The following is a 20604-nucleotide window of genomic DNA, read 5'->3' on the forward strand; positions in this document are numbered from 1 at the left end:
AATGGCATCGCTTCCTTTTCTATTATGTGAAAATAATAAACGTCACTTTAGCACGTCTTGGCGATATTATAAAAATGATAATATTATGTGGATTGTGGATTGCAATGAATACCTAATATTGTGTATATTATATTCAAATTCAAATTAAATTTATTTGTAAGATTACAAATTATCGATTAAATTATCACTTATTTTTTTAATTTTCACTGAAAGGCCGTGCACAAACATGTAATATTGAACTTGCAATTAGCAATAATTTACGGTTTACAAACATTGGTACCTATTTAAAATTAAAAGCCTCAAAAAGACGATACATATAACATTGTTAATGGTTTATTGCCAATATTTATTACTTTAATACGTGTAGGTATATAAATAATCCTAAACGTTAATGTGTGATATATCGAGATGACGCGCAATGCGCTCGCGACTCGTATACTGACTTAGAAGTTAGAACTATATGTGTGCATACGTAGTCATATAATATTATTCAGTATTATGTATATATCTCAGAGCCGAGAAGATCATTAGCCGGCAGGAAGCGGCGTGTACCCATTTACTCCCTAACGTTTGTGTGAATCTGCTTAAATCGTAGCCAATGGTAGGTATGTAGTGGTCGTGGACTCGCGGCAGACATATTTTGATATCAAAATATAATAAATATAATAAAGTATGTCTTTCTTTTTAATTTAAGCAAGCTGACCCCTGCGGTTTCGCCAAGTGACGCGCTTATTCGTGTTTCTCTTATTTATTTCTTTTGCGTGATAATTTAGAAACGGCTTTTATAAATTTAAATTAAAATTCAACGTGATATGTAGGTATTATAATTTATACGGTATATTTATTACATTAGTTAAATTTGAATTTTGCACAATATGTCTGCTGCGCTCGCAAATGTGATTTAGTTATATAGGTATATGCGGTTTTTGTTGTATTTTACAAATTATATATAAATTATATATATTAATAACACGCGTTACAGTTGATTTTATATAGTTCCAAAAACATATTAGGTATTTATAAATTGTATTTCAGTGAAGTAGTCACTTTTTTTTTACTGCAGTAGGTAATTTACTAGGTACATATTGTAATACTGTGCTAATACCGTGCGAGATAAGAAAGCGTATTTAAATTGATTTTAGACTAATTTAAAGTCTCTTTCATTTTTGTAGAGACAGATGAAACGTGATGGATTTTCATTCGCATAGAACCAAATAAGTTAAAAGGTAAGTTTCTAAAATGAATATAGGTGGTACTGCAACAACATAATAATTATTATCATGCAAAATAATAATGTATCGAAGCGGATTTGCTTATTGAAAGTGAAACTTTCGTCATAATGTCATCACGTCACAAGCGATTGAGACGACACACACGCACACACACGCGCGCTCTTGCGACAACACACACTCAAACACATTGCACACTGTCTCAACAAAATAGTCTATACCTACCTATAATTTTTGGACTTTAATTGAATGTCTCTACTTCATAACTTCGTGAAAATACTGGGAAAACTGACAACAAATACGTATTTATAACCGATTCGAGTAAGCATTGATAATTTTTGGAATAATAGCTAAAATATAGATGCTTTACCTAAGCCACGTCAGTATCGTCAGACATAGCTAGTCATGTCGTCATGTTTATTTCCTTGTGCGGTGTTCCTTGTCCTCGGATGATGTCAGTGAGCGCGCATCACGACTCGTGGTCACGCTGCGACCCGCGATCAGATGAGCCAGCTATTGGGGTCCTTCAAGGTTCCGACAATTCGTGTGCAACTCATTTACCATTTACCTACCAATACCAATACATATATAAAAACTTTAAAAATTTCCATAATATCTTTAAATATATAGTTAAAGAATTATATAAACGAATGCAGTATTATTATATGTACTTACCTACATTCTTTGTGAGTCGTTATACATAATATTATAAAGTAGGTGTCTGTATTCTATTAATAAATGCACTGAATGTTTTTTATCGAACCAAGTTGCATAAAACATGAATAATCAGAGCAGTCTGGGAAAAACTAAGTACCTATTTCTAACATGTTTACTAGCGGTGACGGCCGCGGCACGACCGCACGAGCCGCTGCTTCTGTGCCCCCCAGCCTCCGGGCACGTTGGCGGTCGGCTCAAGGAACGTCACGTACGGGTAATAATATGTTAGATATCAATGACACTGATGCGGAAAACAATGTATATTTACAACAATGTTATAAATGTAAGGCAAACCGTAAGATATAATACAGAATATTAATGATTTTCAATTCTTCGATTATTAACGTTGTTACATCGTTGTTTAGGGTAGACTGGGTACGGTTGTGACAATTTTCAAATGATTGACTATAGCTTTTTATTTATGCTATTAATCTGAACAAAAAATGTATTCTAATGAAGTTTATTCATTGCTTATCATATAAACATGAAAGTATATGTCTAAATCAAATGGTTAGTTCATAAACTGAAATTAAAAAAAAAAGGTAAATTGTCACAACCGTACCCACCCCAAGGGCGGTTGTGACAGTACTGGGGGTCAATAGTGACACGATGAAAATACTGTAATATGATCACAAAATAAGATAAAAATACTCTAAAATGCCAATAAAACACTTTAATTGCAAAAAATATTTATTTATTTTTATATAATAATCAACTAAATTATACTTTCCTAACAAAAGAAATAAAATCTTTGAACATTTTAATTTCTTACAACATATAAGGCACTATAGGATCTTTGGTTACAATCAGTAGTCTTCATTAGTACAGTCAGTCTTCATAAACTCTCGTCTATTTTGAAACTAAACTCAAAACAAAACAACATGCTCAAAATCTTTTAAACAGGAACTCAAATATTTTTTTAGAAATGTAGCATGTGAAAATTTATAAAAGTAAGTTTGACAACTAATCTAATCCGACTCATCACAGTTGTGACAAATATAATACCGACTACCATTTGTACAGTCTACATGGGCCCAAAGGTTACACTTTCCTTGGCGTTTAATCCATTTTTCGCCAGGCCTACTTTCAGAATATGGACCAAGGCACACCAAACAAAAATATTCTTCTTCATCTGATATTGACGGTGATTGTTTCCTTTTCGTTGCTTTACCTTTTCCTTTTCCTTTCGGCTCATTGAGATTTTAGAGATTTCCCAAGTAGCAGGTTGCTTTAGGTTATATTGAGTTGCAAGCTCAAAAGCCAACTTCCGCACCTCTTTTGGAGTAAGTCCGAAATAAATGTCCGCGCAACGCTGTAAATATTTTGACAACTGCTGCTCTTGTTGTTCGGAAAACACTTTATTGTGAGAAACATACCCCATGCTAATGCTATTGTTTTCACTATCGCCCGTGCTGGCATTATCGCGTTTTCGAATATACCTTAATAGTGACATGCGATTAACATCATGCATTTCCGCAGCTTGTCGCAAAGAAGTCCCGCGTTTAGTTTCTTTGTAAGCATCTTCATACTGATTCAAGCTGCACTGTACTCTTGTAGTCTTTCGTTTGCGTATTCTAGGCATCTAAAACAATAAACAACCGCTTTTTTATGTCACAACCGTACCCAGTAAAAATGTCACAACTGTACCCACAGATCGTTTTAATAAAAGAAACACCACCACGTCAAAACAAAATAACCTACAATAAATGTAACCACTGATGTGTTTTTGCATTGTATTCATTCATATTGTTTTATTTCTGTGTCTAATAGTGTTATGGAAGAGCGGAACCTCCTGACACAAGCATTTATTTGCTTACTAGGAGTGTTCCAATCACAAATTAGTTAAGGATCTATTGTAAAAGGAAGAAATAAATAATTTGAATTTGAATTTGATATAACACTGCTACTATTTGATTTATATCGATGAACAACACTCAATACCCTATCGGTATACATGTAATAGCAATTACGAAATAATAATGAATCAAAATACTTACTTTTTGCGTTCAAAAATCAAAATGTGCTCCTGGTCACGTACACTCTGCGCGTCGGAAGACGCAACACTGTGACACAGGTTGAGACGTGCAAGGCGCCCGTCTTTCCCCTTGCACGCCCCCCGCTAATCCCTATATTTTCGACAATACAGCGACTGTCACAACGGTACCCTGGCACAACCGTACCCAGTCTACCCTACCTTGTTTACATCAGTCGCAATATTGGTTCCACAATGCTAAATGTTAACAAAACACTATGAACGGGAAGATGGTCTCAAATAATGCCTTGTAATCATCCTAGAGTAAAAAATTATAGTGCTGCTTTATGGACTTCAAAAATAGATACCTACTCAATCACCTCATATTGAATTCAAAGTATGATCAAAACAATACAAAAGTGCTACAAATAGTCAGCTGCCGAAACCTTTTGATCGAGACGCAGATACAAGAACGACGCGCCGTGGCCGGCAGCAGACTGCAGAGCGGAAAGGTTCGCGATACAAAATACAACTTGCGAATGCTCATCACGCGGACGCATTTGCTCATTCCTCTAATGGCGTACCCGAGCTCGGCCGCGCTGCAAACCAATTTACATTTTATGTAATTGTCTTTAGACAGGTATTCGCCTAAATCGTTTCGGAAATGATATTCAACATTTTACCGCCCGTACTTCCTCGGCCGTGACCGATTCGCTCGGACTGCAACTAAGGACAAAGCACTTCGCTTAATTCTATTACAGTGACTATCCTTGATCTGACGTGACGAAGTTTATTTGCTAGTTTTTGTCTTTTCATCTTTATTAATAATATTATACCTACTACCCAGAGTGCCTCTACGTCCCTAACCTTCTGCATACAAAAAAATGTTGTCTTCTTTACGCATCAATTATAAAATTTATTATCAATCTATGATAATTAATAATGAGAATACATTTATAATTTGAAATAAATCATAAATCAATCGTTATTTAGTAGGTCAAATGACAAAAATCGTAAAAATGCTTAAAATTATGTGAAGTTTATAAACAAGACTATAAATGCCATGAATCGATCGCCGAACGCGTGGACCGGTCCGGCAGCCGACTGCTCTGCACTGTATGCCTCCAAGGTTGATTGGTTTCCGTTTCACGAGTTTTTAACCTACAATTAAGCAAATGTTATCACAGCTATCAACAAAATCAAGATATTCATACGAAGAGAATTTAAAGCGATGCGACGCTGACCTTCGATTTTAAGCATTAGAATTATTCTAAATTCAGATTACAAAATACTAATAGGTACCTATATTATTGTTTAAGTTTGAGTGTTTTGCAAGACTGTAGTCGTGATAAATATAAGTCGATCAAGCAAATGTTTTTCAAATCCCACGGGAAAACAAGGAACTGTAGCCTTAGATAGAGACGATAGAGTGCAGTAGCCGTGATACATTAGTGCACATTCACTAATGGGCTATGAAAGGCGAGTCGGCCTCGCGGCGCCGCGCGGCACCGTACGCTCTACGTCACTCTCGATTGACGACACGTCGACTAATTTATTCACTTTATTCCCAACTGAATGCCAATAACCCACATCTGCATCGCCATAACCACTTATCGCCCCACTTTGCGGGTAACAAAAATAAATTGTAAGTAAATGAGGACCATAAAAACGGCGACGCCGCGGCCGCGCCGATGCAACTTCGCATTTCGTAATCGTAATTAACAAGCAATTTACTTAATCCAAAATAGAAACTATAAACCTACTAAAACTGTCCAATTAATATACAGATTATTTTAAAATATGTAGGTATAACTAAGTATGTATAATATATTATTATATTCTATTATAATTATCTATTATAGAGAGCGAGAAAATACCTACGTTTAATTATTAAAAACGCAATACGCAGTAAAAAATAGTAATACAATAAAAAATACTTAGATACTTTATATAAATAAAATATGCACGTGGTCGATATGTTGTTTTAAATATCAGTCTATTTCATCGCATAATTTATTAGGTTACACCTTAGGGTTACACTAGCTTTATGTGCTTCGCTTTGTAGAAAGCTAAGGTTCTACCTAGCTTTCTACATATAACAAATTATGATGACTTTAGGAAGGTTTAAATTCCTCAAGAGCATCTATCAATAAAAAAAACTCATCAAAATTAGAGCTAGCACGCAAGAGCAATTTTTGTCTCCGCAACTATTTTGTCTCTCCCATCAACTCTATAGGAAGTTGCGTCGCTATGTGCGCGAACTTTCTTACTAGCCCATAGAGTTGATGGGAGAGACAAAATAGTTGCGGAGACAAAAGTTGCTCTTGCGCGCTAGCTCTTAAAATCACGCAACGGATTTAGTAAATATATCGAACAATTTACCTACCACCGTGTAAAACCTTTTCGATATCGATCGTCAATGTTCATGTCAGTCATCACTCATCTGCCAGAGGAGAGACGTAAACGTTTCCATAAAATAAGCAAGCTCTATAAATCTAAGTTAAAGCATTTATCGTAGGGAATGTGAAGAGAAATCCAAAGTCATTGCTTCAGTAAGGGATATGGGAGAAGAGTCGTCCGCCCTCTGACGTGATGTAGCGAAGTTTGCGTTTATGCGCACAGATTGATCCACAACTTGGAAGTCATGTAATATTTACGTGAATTAGTTGAACTTACGACTTGAATTAGTTAATTAGGAGTCCTTGAAATACATTAAGATTTTGTTTCACAAACTTTCATTTCTTTATTGAATAAATTAAATGTACCTATTTAGTAGTTTTTTTTAAACTGCTATCAGTCTGTATTCTGCAAATTATGTCAATTTGTGTATATTAAAAAATTGCATCCCTTAATAATTTTCTAAGTTGTATTACTACCGGCTCTGTTAGCAGTCAGACGATAGCGAGTAACGTGTGTGTGTGTTGCGTTGCAGGCCATGCGGGGGTGGTGCGCGCGGTGGAGCGCGGGGCGGGCGCGCACGCGCTGGCTGGCGGCGCTGCTGTGCTGGTGCGCGCTGGTGGCGCTGGCGCTGCCGCGGCTGCACCCCCCCGCGCGCCGCGCCGCGCCGCACCCCGCCCCGCCCGCGCGCCTGCTGCTGCAGTCCGAGCCAGCCGCGTCCACGCCCGCGCCCGCCTCGCCGCCCGCGCCCTCCGCGCCGCTGCCCGCCACCGACACGCGCGTGCTCACCGAGGAAGAGCTGCGCGCCGACGCCGAGCGCCGCCTGCCCTCGCTACCACTAGCCTACTGGCACCGGCACAAGGATGACAAGAACAAGTTTTACAAAAAGAAGGACTGCGCGCCCTTCCCCTCCATTTACGATCTCGAGTTCCACAACACGTACTGGCAGACGCTGCGCGCCAAGGGCGAAGTGTTCCACCTGTACGGCGCGTACATGGACGCGCGCAACGCGTCGCGCATTGGGCCCGCCGTGCGCGTGCTCGCCGTGCACGACCGCATCAAGCCCACGCTGGCCACGCACTGCCAGCTGTGGTTTGAAGAGCGCGAGGCGCCCGTGGTGGTGCGCAACCTCGAGTATAAGTACGTGTGGAACAGCAAGTGGGGCAACTACCGCGACGGCGTGCTGCAGCCGTACCTGCTGGCGTGCGTGCTGCCCGCCGAGGTGCGCCATCTGGTGCCAGCTTCCGTGTCGCTCGTGGCGAGCCCGTGCGACCGCGCCACCAACAACCTGCGCGTGCACAACGACCGCCCCGCCGCTCCAGAGGAGCGCAAAGACTTCGCTGTCTGCGTCAAGGGACTTGATTTCCTCCACGAAGACTTATCCGTGCGTCTCGTCGAGTGGATCGAGTTGATTCGCCTACTGGGCGCGGACAAGATATTTTTCTATGAACTGCAAGTGCATCCGAATATCACCAAAGTCCTCGACTACTACAACAGCATAGGCGTGACGGAGGTGACGCCGATAACGCTGCCCGGCGGCCAGCCCAACCTGCCGGGTCTGCAGCACATGTACCTCAAAAAGAAGACGACGCACAAGCGGCAGATGGAGCTGATCCCGTACAACGACTGTCTTTACCGGCACATGTACCGTTACCGCTGGCTCGCGCTGCTCGACATCGACGAGGTAATCGTGCCGCTGGAGGACGGCGACTGGGCCGGGCTCATGCGGCGCGCGCTGCCGCTGGCCACGCCCGCACCCGGCAAGCCGCCGCGCTCCTCCTACCACGCGTCCAACGTGTACTTCCTGGACTCGCTGCGGCACGAGCACGAGTGGGAGGAGGGCGCGCCGCGCTACCTACACATGCTGCAGCACGTGTACCGCACGCGCAACTTCACCAAGCCGGGCCAGTACGTGAAGGCGTTCCACGAGACGGAGCGCGTGCTAGCGCTGCACAACCACTTCCCGCTGGCGTGCCTGGGCGGCGCGTGCTCGTCGTACGCGCTGGAGACGCGGCACGCGCGCCTGCAGCACTACCGCGCCGACTGCGTGAGCGCGCTCAGCAAGGCGTGCGCCGAGCTGCGCGCGCAGCCCGTGCGTGACACGGCGCTGTGGCGGTGGCGCGCGCCGCTCGTGGCCGCCGCCGACGCGGCGCTGGCGGCGCTGGGCTTCGTGCCGCCGCACCGGTGACCGCCGCCCGGCCCGCCGGCCCGCCGGTTCGCCAGCCGCCCGCCGTCCGCCGCCAGCCGCCTCATACGCTTAGTCTATTGAACATATTAAACACTAGTTAATAAATGTATTTTTATAGTTTATTTTGTGTTTTATTGACCCCCTCCGACAATGATAAACAGAAACAAACTATAAATAGGAGTGGAGTAGATCTCATCCTGAACAAAAATATTTTCAATTTTCATCTTTATCTGGTTATTCATTGAATTATACAAATACGTTTAGACATAACAATAAAGAATCAGCCGTCCATATCAAACTAGCATTATTCATTGAATGATATTCAGCCATTACATCATAATAAAATTGGATGCACTGAATGGCTGATACTTAGGTTGTTTAAGTAACATAACAAGGTATACTGTATACGTGACAAAAATGTAAATAAATGTTAATAAACTATGGTTGGTTTGTTTTCTTGTCTATTGTGGCCTTATGTGGCCAAACTAAATTGGCCATTTCATGAAATGCGACCATTTCGTGAAATGGCCAATCATTTCATGAAATGAGATTAATGAATAAATGAATGATTAATTCTACTGTGGGGCAGGGCTGCAGATATAGAAACTATATTTATCTTACAGAAAAGAGCCATTCGCTCTATATATAATTTACGTGCTCGGGACTCACTAAGAGATCATTTTAAAAATACTGGTATCCTTACTGTACCATCACAGTATATATTTAATAATATTTTGCATGTACACAAAAGCTCCGACTTACACACAAGAGTAGGAGATAGACACGATTATGGCACAAGGAACAGGAATAGAATTGAAATGCCATTTTTCCGATTAGCTAAAGTTAAAAATACATTTATGGGTCAAGGTATACGCTTTTACAATTATAGAATTCCTAACAATATTAGAGAGTTTAGTAGTTCTAAATTTAAAACTTATATAAAAAATGTACTAGTTCAGAGAGCGTACTACAGTATTCAGGAATATATGGACGATAAAAACCCATTGAGGGTTGTCGCGTAAAAACCACAGGGCAGTTCTTTGGCATATTATGATATATTATGTAGTTAGATATAAGTTACCTATATTGTAATATTGACATGATGTTAAAAGAGCAACTATGGAGTTTCTTGCCGATTCTTCTCCAAAGATACTGCTTTCCGAATCGGTGGTAAATGTTAAAAATACTTACCTATGTAATGACGATTCGAAAGTGCTACTAAATAATAGTCTAATTGAATAAAATATGAATGTTTGAGTTTGAGCAAATGTACGATATGGCCACGACATATGCATTAAATAGTTTATTAAACAATATTTTATACATTTCCTAAATGGTATCGGAATTGTACACATTTCCTAGGATTTATATACAATTCCTTGATTTCATACATTTCTGGTAACATATATAATATTATGTATTAGGCTTTTGTTACATAGGTACTATATTTTATTTAATAAAACCAATTACCAAACGCCTAACTACACATTTACATGACGTATCAATTTATTTCAGTTACAACCTATGGGCTATGGTTACAACTTATAAGTATTTAGGTCGTATAGAAGTGTATACGTAGTATATTATTATTAGAGTCTGTGATAGAAGTGTCCGCTAAAATGCATCAAAATAATCTTATCTTATGTATATAAATCTCGTGTCACAATGTTTGTCCTCAATGGACTCCTAAACCACTTAACCGATTATAATAAAATTCGCACACCATGTGCAGTTCGATCCAACTTGAGAGATAGGATAGTTTAAACATGTAGGTACCACGGGCGAAGCCGGGGCGGACCACTAGTATTATTATAAGTGTGGCGCGTCGAGCGCCAGTTTCAATTCTTTTATTAGGAACTTACTTTGCAGAGAATTATTAGAATACTACGATATAATTGAAAATTTATTAAATCTATATACTTACCTATATAAAAATGAAACCCGTTTCGCGTTGTCACGGCATCACGTGTGAACGGCTGAACCGATTTCAATAATTCTTTTTTTATTATAAGTATTCCTTGAAGTACGAGGATGGTTCTTTTGTAGAGAAAATGTAAATATGTACCACGAGCGAAGCCGGAGCTGACCGCTAGTATTGAATAAAATGCCATCTTTGCAACATTAAATGAACTGCGTGGTTTTTAGAATATCAGTCACCTAGTACTTAGTAGTCAATCACATCAATTATACTTAGTACTACTTAGTATGTCTAGATGGCGCTTCGATAAAAAATAAACTAATTTATTATCATAACGCAATGAAACACCTCATCATATTATAATAAATTATTACTCGCACATATATATCTGTGTTATCTATTTACTTCTTTAGATCAAGTTCAAGGTTCGAGGCAGGGTCTCATAATATTATTATTTGATTAGAATTATATTGGAAAGGTGTTTTATTATTATATAATGTATATAAGGAAATTCATAGTTCTACGTGAATAATACTAGTCTCTAGCTACAAATTAGTTTGATGCCCGCGTCTTCAGTCGCGTGACGCGTGACGCGTCGTGCATGCACGTGACACGCTTCGCCCACGAAAATATAACTTCAGCTGACAGCAGCCCTTATTACTAAGCTACGAATTAGTTAATTGTGTTTCTCAGAAGACGCAATTCTGTTTTATGGATGTATAGGGAGGGATAGTAAAAGCTTCACTTCAAGTCTATACCTCGGGTTGCCAACCGCACCTCAATATCATGTAGGTAGTTGTACTCTTTAGTGTACTTTATTAGTATTATAGATTATGACTAATAAAGTACGCTAAATAGACTGGGGTAGATCCCTTTAAAAATAATAAAAAGTGCAATAAAATCGCAGTCGGATGAAACCCATTAGAAAAGGAGGGTAATATGATGAAAATAAAAGGAAAAATAAATTACGGTCAATCCGAGTTCGGGAAGTGGGAGGGGGGAGCTTTTAAGAGAAAAAAATGGTTTCTCGCGATTTCGGACAAAATTACAAGTCCTACGGAAAAAAGTTCAATGGCAAAGTTGTAGGTAATAAAAAGATCTACAACTTTTGTATTTATAATTTTTTCACATAACCTCAAAATTTAGGTGAAAAATTCAAAAAAACCAAGTTTTTGGTTTTTTAGTTTTATCTACTTCAAAATTTTTTTTTTCTACGAAATTTGGTGGAAACTTACTTTATTATGTCTCAAATACACTGTAATTTATTTGATTGAAAATATTTATTTTATCGCCTTATTTTGAATTAATACCAAAAAAACAACCTAATTTTCAATCGAAAAGTCACCCGTCAAAATATCAGCTTTTTTCAAAAACTTGGGAAGCCTTTAATTCATTGAAATCTCTACTTTCATATGGTGTAAAAAAATAAACATTACCATAATAAATGTTCTCAGGAAATGCATACAAACAGTGTGATAATGAGCTTTTACTAAATCAGGCACACTTCTCGAACTGTATTATCTTCTCTTGTATCGGCTTTTCGGTAATATTTCAAAAGAAAAAAAATATAATCTGTTCTAAGTATAATATTTTACAGCATATTCACAAGCAAAATGATGTCCATAAAAACATTTCAGGTAGTTTAAGAAGTGTGCCTGATTTAGTAAAAGCTCATGGGAGGGGGGAGCTTTTCTCTTAAAAGCTCCCCCTCCCACTTCCCGAACTCGGATTGACCGTAATTTATTTTTCCTTTTATTTTCATCATATTCCCCTCCTTTTCTAATGGGTTTCATCCGACTGCGATTTGTTTTTGTTTCAAAAATTATCTACTCTAGTCTAAGAGAGGTCTAGAGGTTTAGATAATTACTTTAAAAACAATGAAAAATTAATGTGTTGCTTAAATGGACAAAAAATTGAGGATACAATTATAATTATAAGGCTGAGGCTCGACTAGGTATATAATTAAAGGTTTGATATTAAGTCATAGCCATTGCATATTATAATTGAATTAATTTTTACTTGTCAGTTTAAAATCACAAGTGCCTAGGAAACTCTGCTTATAACAGAAGCTATTATTATAAATTGTAATGTCATCCGTTAATCTAAAAGTTAAAAAGGATTTGGCAAGGTCAGTCAATGAATGAGCAATCACTATCAGCGGACAATGAGCGTCGCGCCCAGAGCCACCAGCGCGGTGTATTGCTCTGTGTTCTATACACACCATACACACAAACACACACACACATATAACAATATTAAAATCAATAATATAATTTGAACGATACGTACGTGATTGTATTATTGATCACCAATTGTCAGACATAAGGAACGACAACGCAAACAAACACTTCGCTTTTGGTGTTGCTTGCAGAGGGCACACTTTACGATTTGTTTTCTACATAACAACGTATACATATTATAACATACATTGATTACAGCTATGACGGTTCCGCAGGCAAAAGCTTGTACACTTGAAGTTTGAACATCTCTAGTATAATATGTACAGAAAGATAGTCTATGCTTGTACCACAGCTTGTACACAATAATATATTCCTTTAGCTTGTAATTGTAATACCTAAGCCACATCATTGCGAAGTAGCATCAAAATCCGTTTGTGTTTATGTGTTGATGAGTAACAAACATACATCTATACATTGTTACGAACACGCTTTTACTAGCTTCACCCGATACCTTTATACGTATGTATCTACCTATATCTATAAAGGATTGGTGACATTGAAATCATTTCAGGAATTTAATATAATCATCAATATAATATAATAGATTGGTTTATTTTAGCTACTTTCATAGCATTATGTCCTATGGAATTCTGCTATGGGGCAGCGCTGCAGATATAGAAACTATATTTATATTATAGAAAAGAGCCATACGCTCTATATAATATGTATTATAATTTACGTGCTAGGGACTCACTAAGAGATCTCTTTAAGAATACTGGTATCCTCACTGTACCATCACAGTATATATTTCATAATATTTTATATGTACCTACACAAAAACGCAGACTTACACACAAGAGTAGGAGATAGACACTGTTATGGCACAAGGAACAGAAGTAAAATTGAAATGCCATTTTACCGGTTAGCTAAAGTTAAAAATTCATTTATGGGCCAAGGTCCTTTTAACAACAGAATTCCTCATAGTATTAAAGAGTTTAGTAGTGCTAAATTTAAAAATTATGTAGAAAAAACGTATTAGTTCAGAGAGCATATGGAAGATAAAAACCCATGGAGGGTTGTCGCATAAAAACCACAGGACAGTGCTTTGGCATATTATGATAATATATAAGTACAGTTACTTACATATTTTGTAAAATTAAATTGTGATACGGAAATGATTTAAAAGAGCAACTATGGAGTTTCTTGCCGATTCTTCTGCATAGATACTGCTTTCCGAATCCGTGGTAAATGTTAAAAATATGTAATGACGTTTCAAAAGTGCTTCTCGAAGAAGTCTAATTGAATAAATAAATGTTTGAGTTTGAGTTTGAAATAAATCGAACTAAAATATAAATACAGTTTTGATATTAGCCCGGACATACATACAGACAAACAGACAAAAATTGTTGCTCTATTCTTCGAAGTTCGTTCTAGTTCGAAGTTCTTCTCTATTATTCGAATAAAAATAGTACGTATAAAATATTATGATATTATCTATACTTTGAATACAACATCATAATATTGTGAGGAGTTCCGAATAAGGTGTGCGACGTGCGTGGTAGAGCGGCGGCCGCGGCGGTGCGGTGGCGTCGGTGGTGAGATTGGTGACCGACTGACCAGTGTCCTGCGAGCCTCCCGACGTAGCAACGGCGCAGCTGCCACCAGGTAAGATTTTATCTAATATATTTCATTGAATTTTCCAATGAACCTAGTTACATTATTTTTTAATGTAAGTAATATTTAATATTATTTTAGGCTGTGCTCTACGTGCACAATTAGCCTCGAATCTCATAGGTAGGTCCGTAGTTCATTTCTATCTGACTCAGAATTCGACTTCTGACGAAATTAATTCCGATAGGAAATACGAAACAATTTCATCAGAATTGAAAAAGTAGAAAAAACATCGCGACAACGTGAAACATTCCACATTCATAATAATTAATATTAATTTGTTTATTTGTACAGTGATAATGATCCTTAAGATAAGCAAACATAATAAACGGCGATAGAGGAAGGGTCACAAAGTAATTAAATGAGCATGTTTGTTGTGAGCGGGTGCAGTGTGCAGAGCGCACGGTGCAGGGTGCAGTGTGCAGGGTGCACTTTGCACTGTGCATTGTGCACTTTACCCGGCACACAGCTGATCGGCTCCGGACGATAGCGCGGCTTCCGGTTCGCGATCTCACTAACCTGTAATCGATATCACCAATATACATATTAATTGTAATATCATTATTTATTGCATAGTTATAAGCGTATCAATATTTGCTTCGATCAACAAATTCAACGTGACTGCAAACATACAAAATGTAATCTACACCACATCTACACATTGCACTTATGAAGTTAAATATTTAAAACAAATCAATAATTACGAATATATAGTATAGTTCAGGATACATCGCCCATTTTTGCAAGTGACTACAGCTATCAAGCTAATTTTCCGTTTGTAGCTTTATTTTGATGAGACGCCCAATAATTTCGTGTACGAAAGTCTCGATTGTGGTAGCTAACAGAGATAACAAGGATAAAAATTTTTGATTTGATGGTTCTCAAATATTTATTACTAACTGAATGAATTTTTTTTTGTTCAATCTCAAGATAATTACCTAAATTATTCGAAAAAATATTTGTCCCACAAAATCTATGGTTTGTTCAAAGAGTCCCCCTTTCCAAAGTGTATCGATAACGAGGTCATCATAAATGATTACTAACAAGCTGATTTTTTTGTTTTCACTTAGTTAATGTTTATATTATTCAACAGACATATTGTCCTACAAATTGCGTAATAAATATTTGAGAACCATCAAATCAAAAAATTTTATCCTTGTTATCTCTGTTAGCTACCACAATCGAGAGTTTCGTACACGAAATTATTCGGTGTCTCATCAAAATAAAGCTACAAACGGAAAATCAGCTTGATAGTAGTCACTTGCAAAAATGGGCGATGTATCCTGAACTAGTAGGTAATGATTTATCTTTTTCTATTCAGACATTATTTATGCATATTTAATGCTGATGACGAATATGCAGGATAGGTTTAGGACACAAGTAGTAGTATAGCTAGCATTAATTTCCTATATTACAGCAAGTGAAAGGAAGATTACTGAAATCCAAAACACTCCTCATAATAATATTATGGTGACCAGATAAATAAGAACCATCATAGAACCGTAACAAATACAAATGTGATGGTATCAAAACGCAATTCTGATCTACAATGAATGTACAATGTATTTATCTGATAACGATTAATAATAATCAATACATAACCAAATAAAAAGAGCTTCGTTACGATAACCTAATAAAGAAGAGAAGATAAACATTACAAGTATATAACTTATTACTGATTGAGACAGACAATTTATATTTATATACCTAAAACATGAAATTACTTTAATATAATTACAAATTAATTATAAGGTTCCGTCGGTATTGTTAGAGTAACTCAATATTTAGGGAATAGAGTTTGACAGGTTTGAATTGTTGTAACTTGTAACTAATATCAGAGATACAATTTTGATTATGGCTTATGATAATTTTTGATTGTTCGGTGCACAGACATGTTTTAAATAAATAATAATTAATTAATGGCGTCGATACCTACTAGCTTCATTAAGTACTGTAGGTAAATAGAACAGTTTTTGTTTGTTTGAACACGCTAATCTCGAGGGTCACTTGACTGTTTTCAAAAATTCATTCAATCTTGGATATATACGTGATCTTCGAGTGCTACAGGCTATACACATAACACAATACACATAGGTAATCCCTATGCACCAGGGGTCCACGGGCGAAGCGGGGGCGGACCGCTCACGCTAGGCTGAAGGAAAATCAAAGCATCCGGCTCAAACAATTGCACAACGACAATCAGTTGATATAAAACGTAAGGAAGTACTGAACTCCTGTTGGCCTTAGGGTGATGATAATTATATAGCCTATAAAATTCCTCGATAAATGGGCTATCTAAAACCGAAATAATTTTTCGAATCGGACCAGTAGTTCCTGAGATTAGCGTGTTTAAACAAACCAACAATTCAGCTTTATAGTATTATATATATACTGTGGTATTATAGTATTAATAGATTAGCTACCTATTTCTTAAAAATGGAGAGTGTTGTAATTGTTTCTCAATTGTTTCTCATGAGAGTTTGCACTTCATCAAACAAACAATCACTTATGTGGACAGAATATTTCGTTCAATAATAATTACTTCAAAAATTATAAAAAACAAAAAATCACAGTAGGATGAAATCCATTAGAAAAGGATACGATAAAATGACAGGAAAAAAAGTTACGATTTTCCGAGTTCAGGCGTTGAGAAAAAATGGTTTATCTTGATTTCAGACAAAATTACAAGCCATATGGAAGAATGGAAGAAAGTTAAATGGCAAAGCTAATAGTAGGTAATCAAAAGATCCACAACTTTTGTAATTTTTCAATTTTTTCACATAGCCTCAAGATTTAGGCAAATAAAAACTTTTAAATAAACAAGTTTTTGTTTTTTTAATTTTATCTTTATAAAAATGTTTGTTGAAATCTCTACTGTGTTGGAAAAAATATAGGTACCATAGTAAATGTTCTCTTTGCTTTTACTAAATCTCTGACTCGTAAAGTGGCTAGATCAGATATAGACTAGGTATGTGTAATGTTTGTAAATGCAGCTATGAGCTAATGCTGCTATTTATCTACTTCAATGATTGAAAAAATAAATGAAGCAAGTACAATATTATAATTTATATTATAATAGTAATTGATATATCTTGAGAAAGAAAATAAATGAAAAACAAGTCAATATTTTATTACCTATATCTCATGAAAGAGAAGTAGAGTAAATTTTATGAGCCGAGAAAAATACTTTTAAAATTATATTCATTTTATTTTATTTTTCTAAATATTGTTAATATTATTCACGACTTTATGGGTACGAAAATGTGTGCTATGAAATAAATGACAAGTTCAGTTACTCATTCCGGGTGCATCCGGCATCGTTACACAGATGTAGCATCTCTCTCGTATAAATAGAATAATCTGCAATCAAGAAGTATTGTCGAGAAGTAGGAAATTATGCAGCAAGTTACTTACGTTTAATTGTTTAAGTCGTGACTTCCCATCAGCGACACGGACGACACACGCTCGAGCAACAATCGGCGACTAGACGAATCGCCGGGCCATTAGCGGCGGCCGGATCCTCGCACAAACAAACAGCTCAGCTCATTACCTAATTACTGTGTGTACACTGCACGGTTCATAGGGCGTTGTTGATCAGGAAAATTTCTCCAGGTCCGTTATCAGCCGCCGCCCCCCGCCCGCCTCCCGCCGCCCGCCGGAGCCTCTCCCGGCGCCCGCTTTATATAGCCTCGCGCTGCCCGACTCCGCACACTCCTCCCGACTCACAGCTCATCACCGCATCAGCACCGACACCGCAATGGCTGCCAAGTTCCTCGTTCTCTTTGCCTTAGTGGCTGTGGTGAGTTCGACTCCTTATTATTATTTTTTACTGATCTTAGATAATAAAATTTTATTGAAAAGTTTATTCGCAATGTCAATATGTATAGGTAGTTATCCTAATCGTGTTCAATACGCTTCTCTTCATCACTATGAATTAATTTGTTCCCATTCTATCATACAGGGTTACTTGTAAAACACCGGCAACCTCGCAGGACAAGATAGCTAACATCGTAAGCAACAACATATTTTGTTCTACGACTTTTGATAATTTGTTAGATTTTATTTTCATACAAAAATAAATATTCATTTAATTTTCCGTTTGAATATTATAAACTCTACACCTCCCAAAAATTACGTAAACAAGAAGCGAACGAGAGGGGGAAGGGGGCGTCGCGTCGTCCATCCGATAATGAATAGAACATAGACTTACAAATGTTAGGAGAGTGCAATAAAAGTTTAAAAAATCATTTAAAAATAATTTGCGGTATGCCAAAAGTCGTAGAACAAATGTTGTTACTTATGATGTTACCTATCTGGTCCTGCGAGGTTGCTAGTGTTTTACAAGTAACCCTGTATATGCGACGATTAAAAGAAATTTAAAATCGACCAAAAAGTTTATTTCCCAATGAAGGGGCTCTTTTATGGTAGAATTGAATTTTGTAAGTAATTCGTTGGATGTTGCAGTGTTCAGCGCGCCTCGTGCGTCGCGACGCCGAGGGCGCGTCGCCGCTGGACGCGCTGCAGAAGCAGGCCAGCGAGTTCGGCAAGACCTTCAGCGAGCAGCTCAACTCGCTCGCCACCTCCAAGAACACACAGGAGTTCAACAAGGCGCTCAAGGAGGGCTCCGACTCTGTGCTGCAGCAGCTGTCCGCCTTCTCGCAGTCGCTGCAGGGCGCCGTGAGTCACCTTTCGCTCTGCGTTATCTGCCGCTCGCCCGGTTACTCTTATCGACATTCACCCGCGGGTCGAGGCCGGCGAAAACTTTGATAATATGATTAGGAGTTGATTTATCTACAATTTTACATAATAATTTTTAATTATTACCGGCCAGCCGTCGACCGACCGTCGCTATTCGTTTTAATCCCCGATTCTCCCGTTCACGAACACTTGTATGACGTGCCCGTGTAAAGCTCTAAGCGTGTGTTTCAGCTGAACGACGCCAACGGCAAGGCCAAGGAGGCACTGGAGTCGACCCGCAGCAACCTGGAGCGCACCGTGCAGGAGCTGCGCAAGTCGCACCCGGAGGTGGAGCAGCAGGCCAACGAGCTGCGCCAGAAGCTGCAGGCCGCTGTGGAGTCCACCGTGCAGGTATGCGGGCCCGATCAATCTATGTCAGTCTATGTAGTGCTATGTATAACACTCACGAAAGCTTTAAATTGATACAATAATATAAATAAATCAGTTAAGTATAGGTATTAAACATTCAGTATTTATGCAACTAGACTTTTAACCGCCAATTCGGAAACAGTTTAAACAAAGAGTCAGCGAAAAATTACAGCTGCTCTATTTAATATTTATGCCTGAGAACTATCCGTGTATTCATTAATACGTTATAATAGTGCGTTCTAACCTGTGACTAATATGTTCTCTACTATTCACTCTATATATAGCATAGAATATACATATACTCTAACACGACTAATAGTCCTCTAAACGAATACATTTAACAAATCTAACAGGAGACCCAGAAGCTTGCCAAGGAGGTGGCCGCCAACATGGAGGAGACCAACAAGAAGCTGGAGCCGCAGATCAAGAAGGCCTACGAGGACTTCACCAAGGAAGTCGAGCAGGTGCAGAAGAAACTGCACGAGGCCGCCAACAAGCAATAGGCTCTGTCTCTCCCACCACATTTATACTATTAATTATAATAACGAAAATATAGCTTTTAATTCTTACCTTTGTGTTATTTTCATCTCGCTTCTATTCTGTGATCTGTCAATACTATAGGTATAGACTGTAGTATTAGTATTATATTTTCTGTATTCAATATTATCTAGTAGTGTAGGTACATAGAGCTATCACAGTATAATATTATAATATGCCTGCTATTATAGATAACCTTTTTTTAATTTCCACAACTTTTTTATACAGGGTGGAAATTTTCGATGGGCTTTGGAGGGAAAGTACTTGAAATACTAGAGATAGCAAATGTTTATGAAAAGTAACATTCCTTCATTTTTAAAAATAACTGCATTCAAAGATTTTCGAAAATTCACTTGCTTCCAGCGGGAAACGAACTAACTAAAAATTATAAAAAATAAAATTTGTTATTTTATACTTCAAATCGGCAAAAGTATGTTTACACAAGTATTTTCTACAACATATTATCCGTAAAATCGGACTTCTTCAAGAAACTCGAATTACTTACTCCTGCATCGGCTTTTACATAAAAAAGATAGAAAACTAATACTTTGTGGTGATTTTAACATCAACATTTTAAAAATTAATAATATGACAAATACTTACAAAAATATAATATTGAATAATAACTTAAAAATTCACATTACAAAACCTACAAGGCAGCAGACCTGTATTGATCATATGATATAACT

At 37.8% G+C, this 20604-nt stretch overlaps 2 protein-coding genes and 2 long non-coding RNA genes across 6 annotated transcripts in view; 2 read left to right on the top strand and 2 right to left on the bottom strand.

The window, feature by feature from the left end:
• The window catches only part of LOC123700075, a 42886-nt gene extending 34261 nt beyond the window's left edge, over window positions 1–8625 (top strand). For all 3 annotated transcript variants that reach the window (XM_045647189.1, XM_045647190.1, XM_045647188.1), the window contains one exon: window positions 6851–8625. In XM_045647189.1, coding sequence (XP_045503145.1) covers window positions 6851–8503 — 1653 coding nt within the window. In that variant the 3' untranslated portion in view covers window positions 8504–8625. The remainder of the gene's footprint in view (window positions 1–6850) is intronic.
• LOC123700076 lies at window positions 2624–4000 on the bottom strand. The gene is made up of 2 exons (XR_006752596.1): window positions 3944–4000; window positions 2624–3528 (listed from the first exon to the last, which is right to left on the bottom strand). It is a non-coding gene; the product is annotated as an uncharacterized LOC123700076 (long non-coding RNA).
• A 5904-nt stretch (window positions 8626–14529) lies between the features above and the next one.
• LOC123700356 lies at window positions 14530–17827 on the bottom strand. Its single transcript, XR_006752611.1, has 2 exons — window positions 17687–17827; window positions 14530–14791 (listed from the first exon to the last, which is right to left on the bottom strand). It is a non-coding gene; the product is annotated as an uncharacterized LOC123700356 (long non-coding RNA).
• An 87-nt stretch (window positions 17828–17914) lies between these two features.
• LOC123700355 (apolipophorin-3-like) lies at window positions 17915–19947 on the top strand. Its single transcript, XM_045647548.1, has 4 exons — window positions 17915–18071; window positions 18737–18949; window positions 19202–19360; window positions 19732–19947. The coding sequence occupies exons 1-4, from the start codon at window positions 18030–18032 to the stop codon at window positions 19879–19881; spliced, it is 564 nt and encodes a 187-aa protein (XP_045503504.1). The 5' UTR covers window positions 17915–18029; the 3' UTR covers window positions 19882–19947.
• Window positions 19948–20604: the final 657 nt, after the last annotated feature.

This window comes from Colias croceus, chromosome 19, assembly GCF_905220415.1.
Source record: "Colias croceus chromosome 19, ilColCroc2.1".
Taxonomy (NCBI): Eukaryota; Metazoa; Arthropoda; class Insecta; order Lepidoptera; family Pieridae; genus Colias; species Colias croceus.